Source organism: Perca fluviatilis, chromosome 10, assembly GCF_010015445.1.
Source record: "Perca fluviatilis chromosome 10, GENO_Pfluv_1.0, whole genome shotgun sequence".
Lineage (NCBI taxonomy): Eukaryota > Metazoa > Chordata > Actinopteri > Perciformes > Percidae > Perca > Perca fluviatilis.
The window spans coordinates 2,393,850-2,405,993 of NC_053121.1; the positions used below are offsets into that span (position 1 = coordinate 2,393,850).

Genomic DNA, 12,144 nt, shown 5'->3' on the forward strand with positions numbered 1-12,144 from the left:
TTTTACTTGATTGTATTTCTTAATTTGTTGTCTAAATGAATTGTACTGTATTGTATCTGTACTGGATTTGGTTTGTTTGCCAGACAGCTCCAAGAGTAAACAGGGCGTGTAAACAGTGATTTGTGTGTGTGTGTGTGTGCGTGTGTGTGCCCGTGTGCATGTGTGTGTGTGTGTGCATATGTGTGTGTGTATGTGTGTGTGTGTGTGTGCGTGTGTGTGTGGTGCATGTGTGCGTGTACGTGTGTGTGCGCGTGTGCATGTGTGTGTGCATGTGTGCGAGTGTGTGTGTGCATGTGTATGTGTGTGTGTGCGTGTGTGTGTGTGTGTGTGTGCACAGGTGCATATGTGTGTGTGTGTGTGTGTGTGTGTGTGCATGTGTGTGTGTGTGCCAGGGCCAAAATGCAAACACACTGACATCCCTCTACGATCAGAAACAGGTAAATTAACAAAAATGATACATGTTGTGTTGATGTTATGCCAGTCACAGTGCTGTATTACTGGAGACAGCTCTTTCACGGCAGCTGACCTCTGAACCCCAACTCACACACAGACACACAAACACACACACACACACACACACACACACACACACAGATGCACTCTGTGTTGGTTTGGATGCTGACCCTAACTTAGCTGATCAAGGCTAGTTTTACATAATGTCTGCACTGTGCCAGATTTCAACTGGGCTGAAAACATTAAATTGTCAAGCGGTGGCCCTACACTGCACTTTGTTGCATGATAGTTGGTGTGAATATATAGCACTAGGGTGGACAAACAGCTGCAGAAATAGTTGCCATTAGTACAGTAGACAGTGTCAGTAGAGAGCTGTCAGGAAAGGACGGGAAACATGGGGGACAACATGCTTCTACAGTAACATCCGGACTCGAACCACGGTCAGCGTCTTACCCTCAGGTCCATCAAGACCACCCAGAAAAATACCTTTGAGAGTTTTGAGTCCTCAAAAACGGCAACAGAGATAGGTGTGACATGACGTGACATGACATAGTCAACCAGTGAGAGTATCTCTGTGGTCCACATCACATGGAGCAAGGCTGATGCTCCTTATTTATTATTTATTTTACCAGGAAAAGACTCATTGAGATAAAGAAATCCATTTTTTAAGAGTGTCCTGGCCAAGACAACCACACATACTTACAAACACAAAATACACAAAAACACTAAAAACATAAAACAGCTGAATCAGCAAATCCCTCATAGTCAACCACAATCCTAAACACATCAGGCAAAACATCTACAGCCACATGTGGCTGTCTCCAAGTCAATCAACACCCTCTTAAAGGGGCGCTATGCAGTTTTGGCCATTTCTTCTCTGTTTTCTCTCTTTTAGCTCACAGGTTTCTCTATAGAGCCCCCCCTACAGGTTTCTCTATAGAGCCCCCCCTACAGCTCCTGTGTTTCCTCGTGTCTATCGCTACCTTGTTAGCCGGTTCCTGAATGGGCGTATGTGTGCAGTGGCGTGAAGCAATTTGTTACATGGCGAGACCTGATATCACGCCATACTTCCTGACGCCGGCCAAAAGTTGCGAGGGTGTCTTTTCCGCTCACAGCACTAGGGGGGAGCGAGACGACCACCATTCAACCCGAAAAAAGTCATATAACCATTCCAATGACTCCGAAGCTGTTCAGTTAAAGTAAATTGCATAGTTCCCCTTTAAAAGCGACCAATGAGACTCATTAAGTTCCATGGATTTCTGTAACTTGTTCCAGGTAGAGGGAGCAGCAAACTTACAGTAAACACCTTTTCCCCCAGTTCAACAGACAGAAGGAAAAGATCCTGGGAACAAAGATTGTAAGTCCTGATACTATTTTCACTGATATAGGTCAGAAGGGAGGATGGAAGTAGACCTAAAATAGCCTTGCATATGAAGATATGCCAGTGTTGAAGTCTCCGTGTTGATAGAGAAGGCCATCCAACACGTTCACACAGTTCACACTGGTGAGTACCATCGCTCCTAAAGGGTTCCGTTCGCTTCCAACAAACTAGATCATACAATGTGTCTTCCAATACTGTCCAAAGGCAAACGTGTTTTTAAGTGTTTCTTGTGTAAGTGTATAAGTGTTTGGAATGGCCACACTGGAGCAAACGGTGAGAAGCCTTCATAGCCTCACTGGGGCTACATCCCAGCTCTCTGATCTCTCGCCAATAACTCTGTCTTTTGCACGCAACATGATGAATCGTACACATGGGGATAATGGCGCACACTTTCTGACAGTCTCGGACCGTTGTGCTTGTTGGTACATGCCAGAAAGCGTAAACCAGAAAGTATAAACAAAGGTAAAAGCAAAACTATGCTGTTTTTTATTACTCTGGTTTTAAACAAATAGCAGCAGTGCTTCCTCTCAGTGTGGGGAGTGCCAATACATCCAAATACAGAGCAGCACTTCGCCTCATCTTTACCTCCAGTATTTTTCTTTCCTGAAGACTATACAAAACAGTACATTCTACCTTTACTGTTTTTAGTAGCAGAAACAACATCTGGTGAATGTGCTTATATTCAGTAGTCTGAACAAAGTGGGCGACACACAGGGATGTTTGTACCTTCTCTCAGAAGACAGAGTGTATATGACATAATGTCCTTCACTAATAACTGACTTCTGTTTCATGCCTTGCAATGCAGTAGAGCCTGCCTGTTGTATACATAGCAGCCATTGAGACACACACACGCACACACACACACACACACACACACACACACACACACACACACACACACCTCGTTACTGTTTCCCTCCTGCTATCATCAGACGTGTGTGTAAGTGATCCTGTCTTTGTGAGGTTAATTGAAGGCAGGAGCTCTGACTGTCTGATACATAATCTGTGTGTGTGTGTGTGTGTGTGTGTGTGTGTGTGTGTGTGTGTGTGTGTGTGTGTGTGTGTGTGTGTGTTGTGTGTGTGTGTGTATGTATGTTTGGGGGTGTTTGAAGGGAGGGATATCTTTAATAATATTAAGACTACACTAGTTATTGATACAAAAATGTAAAAAAGAAACACACAAAAACTCTTCTTTATCCCTCCACCTGCTCCTTCTCTACCTCAACCACCCCCCAACAGAGATTAGCAGTGTGTGTGTGTGTGTGTGTGTGTGTGTGTTCTGGGGGTTGTGGGGCTGTTTCTGGGGATTTGTTTTTTACAAAAGAAGCAAAAAAAGTAAGGGTGACGCCATAAGGCTTGCTATTCTCTCATATCAGCTCTTATTATCGGTCATTTTTTTGACAGGAGAAAAACCTTTATCTGGGAGAAACTGTGTCCGTCTGGCCGTCTCATGAGCACACACACACACACACACACACACACACACACACACACACACACACACACACACACACACACACACACACACACACACACACACACACACACACACTGTACACACAGAGCAGGTAATCGGCTCACTAGAGTTAGGGGGTTAGAGAAAGGAAGGAAAGAGCTCTCACCAAGTGTATCCCCCTCTTTGACTGGATTAGAGCCCACCAGTATTCAGTCCAGGTGCTCTGAAGGACAGAGGGGTGAGGGATCCACGCAGGGTTAATTTCCCCTACCTAGTGTGAGACCACATCCCGCTGTTTGCTGTCTGACACCATCACATACATGGGACCTTTAGCAAATACTGAAAATTAGCAGCGAATAATGCTGCCATGCCTGGAAATACAGATCTATGCATTATACATCCACACATACACAGAGCACACACTCATTAGGCCTAATCAACAAGACGTATGCTCTTTGGGTTCCTTGGGTCTGTTGGGGTTAATTTGCAAACCATTTATGACTTTATTATCATGTCATGTCTTTAGTCACGTGATGCTCACTATGCCATATGCATAATATTATAACGCCATGATTGCTTACACTTCAAGTGCAAGATTATTTCTTCCTTAAATGAAGTGATAGTGTGTTTCCATTGTTGTGGATGACAGGGGAGGAGACATAAGAGCTAATTAACTATGATTAGGAAGAGCTACAGTCACTGAACAAGCCAGGAGTTCTCGCTCAATACTCGGCTCAGTAATTGCTTCCTTTCCTTTCCTTCACTTTCTTTTCCTTTTCTACTCACTGCTCACATTTTCCCCCTTCTGTCCAACCATGCATGGGAGATGTTCCTTTTGAAGAGGAGAGCTAGAGAGCCCTCTGCTGGCTGATTGTGGTAATTCTGCCACAGGCATGAATTATAAGTAAAGTGGACCAGTTACAGTAACAACTGTTCATCAGATGAATGTTTGAGAAGTACAATTAGCATGGATTAAAAGTCATACAAAAGTAATTTGTCATCATCAACCCATATTCCACATTTTAGCGGGTTGTGGGTTTGACTGAGCAAAGTTACCCCTTAATGTAGTCCTTATCCTTGGCGTTCCACTTCTGGGATTTTCGTTTCCTTCCACTTCCTTTGTGTTGGCGTTCTAACCTCCGGTGGATTTGTGAGGACTATGGTTAACTGCTCCTCAGATCTCTGCAGGGTAAATCCAGACAGCTAGCTAGACTATCTGTCCAATCGGAGTTTTCTCTCGGATGACTATTTTACAGCGGCTCCGTGCGGAGTTTAGCGGCGCCCATGAACATTGTGATTAGTTTAAAGAAATGCCAATAAACCAGAGCAGGTTTTTCTCCCATCCCGGAATGCTGTGTGGACTAGCCAGACCCTCCTTCGCAGCGCTGTGGAGGACAGTTTGGCAAAGCGAGACTACCCATAATGCAATAAGGCATGCCTTTTGAAACAGACTGGGGCCGGGACTGTGACCTCCTAATGGCCACATTCAAAATAAGACCGTTAGAAACAGATACACTCTCTTCATCTTTGTGATTAAAATGAGAATCAAATCTATATTTAGAACATTGTTAGACTTTGAATATGCTCAGCAGCCACAGTAACAGTCCACAGCAGACAGAGATGACCCTGACGCTTTATTGTTGACTTCTCAACAATGAGAGTTTGAATGTTCAAAGCTGTCTGTCTTTGGTCCAAAGAAAGATATACAACTGTTTTCCAGATTTCTGATTAATTAGCAGTGAATAGTCAAGGATTAAGGTTACTCCTGACCTTTCCACCCACAGGTCAATATTTTCACGTAAAAAAAATATTTTGTTGTGTTATGATATTTGTTAAAGGTCCCTTTCTCTGCTCATTTTTAGATTCATACTTGTCTTTTGTGTTTCTGCTAATGATTAAAAAACACATTACTTTGCTCATTCTCAGTCTGAATATACCTGTATTCACCCTCTGTCTGATACGCTCCGTTTTAGCGCCTGTCTCTAAGCCTCCTCCCTAAAAAGCCTAGTCTGCTCTGATTGGTCAGCGTTTCCAGGTCTTTCACATCTGCGAACTCTGCAACTCTTTACCGTCATTGCATCCAGGTAATGACTGCAATGGCACTGTAGTGGCACTTTCTACCTACATATATATATATATATATATATATATATATGACCGCTGGTTTAAAGGCACAGTTTCTGAATACGGGCTGTCTGCATTTCTTGATACGCTTAATACGCTCACAGTATTTATAAAGCACCTTGTTCTTTTTCAGAATCAAAAAAGACTCCCTGTTGACTGAAAAAAATAGTTATTTCAGAATTGCGAGCTTGGTGCTTTATTGTGTGTGTGTGTGTGTGTGTGTGTGTGTGTAAATGTGTGTTTTTATGTGTATGATCAGTGAGGTCTTTGAAGCAAACACGCCACCCTCCTGCTCCTCAGTAGGGCAGATAGAAGATGATATGTGTGACTGAGAGTCCACCCGCTGCCATTCAGACCAATGAAAAAGCAGGATGATCTAATAGCAGTTATGATACAATCACAAGTCTGTGCTTCCCATTTGGATAACACTGAGGAAAATAAGGAACAGCCATAAGGGTGTGAGTAATTCTGTCTGTATGTGTGATGGATGTGTGTCAGTGGATGGGCAGGGGTTTCTGAATTTCTGAATTGAAAGTTTCTGCATGTAGGATAGGACAGAGACACATAACAGTATGAGGCAGAACAGAGAAAGCATAAGGATTTCAGTGAGGGAGTGAAATATGATTGGGGTGAAGGAGGCAGGTGGCTGGCCTGCTGTACACCAACCAAACCCACAAACAGCTGTTCATTTCTTAAAGCTCCCTTGTGCCCCCCTACAAGCATCAATTCTCTCTCTATCCCCCCCTTTATGCATCCATCTCCTGCTCCACCCCCACCCTCTATCCAAATCCAGCCATTCTTCCCTCCCACCTCACTCCGTTCCAGCTAACCTACTTTGATCGTGTGCCTAAATCAGGACAGGGGACACAGCTACTTCACCCGTACATTTCTCACATTCTGCTCTATGGACTCATCATTTGCAGCATTAATAAAATAAAAAGAACACCAATCAGTAGAATGACAGTAGGATGCAATTCAGAGGAAGAAACTATTTTTCTGTAATGATTTTTATTAGTTAGAGCAAAGAAAGTCATAGAAAACTGAAAATCATTACATACATACATTGTACAGGTTTTTATACACCATATGGTTTTTATTTGTTGTGTTTTAAAAACCTGATGCTTTTATGACTGGTCTGTTCTATTTTGCTGTTTTGTGAAGCACTTTGTAATGCGGATTTGGAAAAAGTGCTCTATGAATAAAGCTTATTTATTATTATAAAATGTCTTTCAGCCAGTATTTACATCCCACAAGTGTGCTGCTGCTTCCCAGTGCAGGACATAAAAAGGCCAGTCCTTTCTCCTCCTTACAGGCCAGATGGCGAGCTCACTTGCTGGCCCGCAGCGCACGGCCCACCAGCATGAAGACCATCCCTGAGATCAGCAACAGAGGCACGCCGGCAGCTGCCACAATGAACGACAGGCCGTAGAGCACAGAAACCTGCGCATGGGGACACGCCTCTCCTCTCTCCTGCAGGACGTAGCGCTTGACCTCCGTCACCTCCATCCACAGTACATAGAGCAGCAGCGTGAACAGGAACAAGCAGGCTGGGGAGAGATAGAAAGAGTATGAGGGAGACACAGGTATAGAGGCTATCAGCCGTGGTGGAATGTAACTAGGTACTGTACTTAAGTATACATTTGAGGTACTTGTACTTTATGTGAGTCTTACTTTACTTTTGATGCTACTTTCTGCTTTTTACTCCACTACATTACTCTGACAGCTTTAGTTACTAGTTTTTTTGAATGTGAGGATTTTTCTGCATTGAACTTTTACTTTTAATACTTTAAGTACATTTTCCTAATGATACTTACATAGTTTTACTTAAGTAACATCAGAGTAAGCATATCAACAGAGTCATTTTACAGTGTGGTATTAGTACTTTTACTCTAAGTAAAGATCCTGAATACTTCCTCCACAATCAGTGTTGTGAGTAACGCCAGAGGAATGCAGCTCCATCTCATCTCTACTGTTACCACGGTTGCAGTGTTTGACCCTGCTGTTGTTATAGCGACAGTACTACAGAGGGACATCTGCTGCTCTGTGTGTTGCTGGGTATATGACAGGTATGAACAGCTGACATGAGCTCTACACATGTGCACAGACGATATTTTACCAGCAGCGATGAGGAAAGCCCCGCCCAGCTTGTAGAGTTTGTGGCTGATGAAGGGGACACCACAGACCAGGAGGAGTCCTCCGGTTAGAGCTGCGACCAGGCCAAGGATTATCAACACGGTCCAGAAACCCCGAAACACTGCAGGAAATACACCCAGGCCGCCATCAGAACAGCTACTTATCCACGTATATAACATGGCGAGGGAGTGTTTGCGTTCAGGGTGTAGCTATCATTGAGAACATTGAGTTATGTTGTCAGTATTTATTTATTTTATGCAAATGTGGGCAACTTGAGGAGAGTGACCTTCTGCAATTAAAGAAATAGTTTGACATTGTGTAATATGCTTAAGAGTTAGATAGGAAGATTGATTTACTACCTCTATGATAAAACTAGAGTCAGTGGTAAACAGTAAGTGTGGCTCTTAATTTAAAGAGAACCCATCAGAGGATCTTAAGCTTGCTAATTAACTCATTATGTCTAATTTGTTTAATATATACAAAAACGAAGGTGTAAAAGCAACAATTTTTGGTTTCCAGGGAGTTATATGCCGGACTATTTCTTGGCTGGGTGCAGTGACTTACAAATTAAATAAACAAGATGTTAATGACTGAGCTTTAGAGGTGCTGATAGGCAGGTTTTTGTAACCTTTGGACTGAGCAAGGCTAGCTGTTTCCCCTCGCTTGCAGTCTTTATGCTAAGCTAAGCACCTCCTGGCTGTATCTTCATATTTAACAGACAAACATTAGAGTCAATCTTGACATCTAACAAGAAAAGTGAATATGTGTATTTTCCAAAATTTCTAACTATTCTCATAAGGAATACACTTTGCAGATGTTTTATGGGTAGATTTGAGTATTTTTAGAATAATTTGACTATTTTTAGGCCAATACATAAATAAAAAGATTCAGTATTTCTACACCAGTTTTATTTTTGGGAGTGTGGAGACTTTCATTTGGGCATGTGTGGGCAAGCGGGACTAAAAACTCTAAAAAGTTCTGAAACTGTTTTGCAAGTGTAATGAAGAAGAAATATGAACACCATCTCTACACTTATTGTATTGTTTTTCTCCAATCATTTATATGCTCCTTCAGTTGAAGCCATGACCCTTCAGCTTCTCAATGTTGGTGAGTTGGGATTTTTTATTTTACCGTTATTCTCAATGTAAATGTCCAAATGTAAATTGTGAATTTGTGTTTATGTGTCACTGTGTGAGGAACTAATTGCAAAATAATACATGCATGTGTGCCTGTGTGTGTGTGTGTGTGTGTGTGTGTGTGTGTGTGTGTGTGTGTGTGTGTGTGTGTGTGTGTGTGTGTGTGTGTGTGTGTGTGTATATACAGATCAGAACAGCTTCAATCTTTACAAAAAGATATGACCTCATTTGGTATTTTATGATTGTGGTAGAGGGCTGTCAAACAAGTTAGTCCCAAAAGAGCGTTTAATTGGATTGAGATGAGGTGACCAGAGGGATGCCGTAGTATCACAGTATCACTCGTACTCATCAAGCCTTTCAGTGAGCCCTCATGTGTCCTGTATGGAAGAATCTGCATCTTCACTTTCCCTTAGTTGCACAGTCTTCCTTTTTTTGTTAGTTAGTCACCTGTCTGTAAGTATGTGAGTGAGTGCGTTACCTGCTGTAGCATCATAACTTGGATGTGGCACCGGTCCAAGTGCAACAGGCAGAGGGAAGAGGTAACCATGGATACAGACCTTGGATTCTGGCTGGTTTGCTAGATGAAAACAAAAAAGTAAAAAGAATTTTAAGGCTAAAAAAAACAACTACAGAGTATAAATTAAAAACTATATAATATATAATGATGTGGTTCTAAAAAAAAACACACAAGCCAAAAACACCTCCATCTCTGAAATAAATGCAAATGCCAACACATTCTTCTTGCTCTCCTCCTGTATATTTTCTTTCCTGCACTTGTTAGCATGTCAAGCAAACCACACTTCTAAGCAAGAGATATGCAACCACACTGGACAAACTTTTTTTTTTTTGGTGCCCATATACATATACAGAGGTTTACTCCTCAACGCAGCGGGCACTGGTTTGTATCCAACCTGCGGCCCTTTGCTGCATGTTGTTAGCCCTCTCTCTCCCCTTTAATTTCTTCAGCTGTCCTGTCAATAAAGGCCTAAAAATGCCACAAGTGTACATACTGAAGAGAGTGGCCAGGACTGCATGTGCTGTGGGCTCCACCTGAAACACACATCGCCAGAAGAAGCCCTCATGGTGTAAAGTGAGAGATGGAGGAGAAGCAGTGACAGCTTCCACTAACTGGATCTAAATGATAAAAAAAGAGACACACTGACATCAGCACACCAACAGAGAGATGGACACTGAAATGTCTGGAGATGGATGAAGCGTAATGTCTGTCAGCGTTGTCAACACGTCTCTGTTAGCCGCTCTGCGTGATTCTGTTCTTCAGTGGTGCCGCGGCATCAAACGTGGTTCTGATTATGGACTGCCAGTGTGAGGTTTTCAAGGGGAACTTATGAAACACGCATGACTGGTACTCTCCATTTGCTTGTCAGAAACATGATTGATGGTGCCGAATAACACACAGCAACTAATCATCCTCTTTTATTGAAAATGAAAGACTTTGTTCTGATGTGGCGTTTTGGGAGGAGTTCACCGGAGGGATTAGCTTTCATAAATCTATCCCTTACTTTGCATTTTGTGAACTTTCTTACAAATGTAGCATGGAAGAATAAACTGGGAAATTAAAGGGGCACTCCACTGTCCCCTTTTGCCATTTCTGTTCATGAATAAAAAACTTAGCTTGCAAAACAAACAAGTTCACTACATATGTTCACACCAAAGTGTTATTATCAGGATTATCATAATAAAAAAGAAAATCTTTTACGCTAAGAGAGTAAGGTGGATCAAAAAGGTGACTATTTAAGTCACTGAGAAATGTTTTAGTTTTCTCACATTCAAAAAATAGGTTTCATCCACATCACCACAGAAGGAACAAGCACTACTTATGTCTGCATATTTGGCTACAGTAACATTCACAGGGTATATTTTACGAAGAATTTTTAATTGAACCTTCTTCACTTTATTTGTAATGCAGTATTTAATAGGTAACAACCAAGCTCTTTTCCAGTTAATATCAGGAATTGGCTTTGGAGGAGCTTTGTCAAGAGAAAAGAACCCAGATGATGCCTCAGCTGCACTTTGTGTTTAGTGCTAATTAGCAAATTACAAATTCTTTGTAGCGTCCATGTTGTTTCCACATTACAACTTAATGACTTCAAGCTTGTGAACACACCGAAGTCAGATAAACGACTTCCCAACTCGACTATCCGAGGAGCCCTTGAATTCAGCAATGGAGGGTCTGACAAAAAGATGCTATTGGAAGCATTATGGGAAGTGTAGGATCTAGTGTTTTTGGAGCTTGTCAAGTCAAACAAAAACTCAGGATGTCTTGAAACTCAGCTACATTGATTTGGTTCATTCTCTTTTAAATCTGTTTCTCTTTTACATCCCCCCCAACTTTACAAAAGTGCAAGACTAAACTATTTCGGTACCTCTTTAAATATCCTATAGTGGCATAGCGTGCACACCACCGTCTACACAGCGGCTGATCAGATTCCACATTGGCATCGCCTCTCACATAATGTGATGTTGTGACTATTATTTATACTATACAGTTTAGTTGGAGGTCACCGACCAATTCTGACAGCCAGCAGTAAAGTTTATTGTATCTGTGCTAGTGAATATGTGCACACATTAGGGCTGCACAGTGAATCGCAATTTTATTGATATCGCAATATGGACTACTACAATATCCAAATCGTATCCTACAGACTAAAGAAAACACCTTTCTTTGGTACAGATTCTCGCCAAAAACATCACACTATAATCATTTAAATTTTTTCAATTTTAACATATTTCAATGAAAATGAGAATAACGATACAAAAATGATCATTCTCTCCATTATCGTGAATCACATCGCAATCGCAATATCAGTTAAAATCATCAGAATTAGATATTTTTCTCAGATCGTGCAGCTCTAGCACAAATGTATCTGTCCTACCTCAGTCCCGTTGGCATCTTTAGTAAGCGTTGTTTGTGTCGGCCATGTATACGGTCCACAGTTGTCACTGGCCACCAGCCAGTAGTCTGTACTGAAGGCAAGGAAGAAACACAGAGTCCCTAATACCCCAAATATCCCTCCAGCCAAGGACGCGGCTCCCACCCTCATAACTCCAGCCTAAAACCTCCTTCACACTGTGCTCTTTCTCCTCAGCTTTCAGTCTTCAGGTCAGTTCGTCCTCAGCTGTCTGGTGTCCACTCTGCAAACCCCTCTGCCCAGCCCCGGTCCTAATGAAAACAGTCGGGCCCTCCCAGCCACTCCCTGGCATGCTGGGAACTGTGGTGAAAAGAAGCTCCAGTAACTGAGGAGGTCAGGCGGGGGGACAGGAGTTATTTTAGGAAGCAGTAAGCCTGTCCTCGTCAAATTACCGATGGGTGTGCTGTGCATTTGTAAAGGAACCAAGGAGAGGCAGGATTAGTTTGAGTGTGTGCTTGTAATGTGGACAGCGAGTATCACCCTTTATAACTGCAAGCTATTTCTAAGGTAGGTGTTACACTTGGAGTGCCA

The 12,144-nt window shown here is 42.3% G+C and overlaps 1 protein-coding gene across 1 annotated transcript; it reads right to left on the reverse strand.

Moving 5' to 3' along the window:
* Nucleotides 1-6,422: 6,422 nt before the first annotated feature.
* LOC120567491 (transmembrane protein 182-like) lies at nucleotides 6,423-11,941 on the reverse strand. The gene is made up of 5 exons (XM_039814486.1): nucleotides 11,578-11,941; nucleotides 9,694-9,817; nucleotides 9,162-9,260; nucleotides 7,531-7,668; nucleotides 6,423-6,961 (listed from the first exon to the last, which is right to left on the reverse strand). The coding sequence occupies exons 1-5, from the start codon at nucleotides 11,743-11,745 to the stop codon at nucleotides 6,741-6,743; spliced, it is 750 nt and encodes a 249-aa protein (XP_039670420.1). The 5' UTR covers nucleotides 11,746-11,941; the 3' UTR covers nucleotides 6,423-6,740.
* Between the last annotated feature and the right edge of the window lie 203 nt (nucleotides 11,942-12,144).

Bases quoted from the DNA above. Each gene is read 5' to 3' on its own strand.
- LOC120567491 (XM_039814486.1), bottom strand. From the start codon at position 11,745: ATGAGGGTGGGAGCCGCGTCCTTGGCTGGAGGGATATTTGGGGTATTA. The intron at 9,818-11,577 runs GTAGGACAGATA...TTTATCATTTAG, and splicing joins AAGATGCCAACGGGACTGAG to ATCCAGTTAGTGGAAGCTGT. The intron at 9,261-9,693 runs GTATGTACACTT...GTTTTCATCTAG, and splicing joins AGTCCTGGCCACTCTCTTCA to CAAACCAGCCAGAATCCAAG.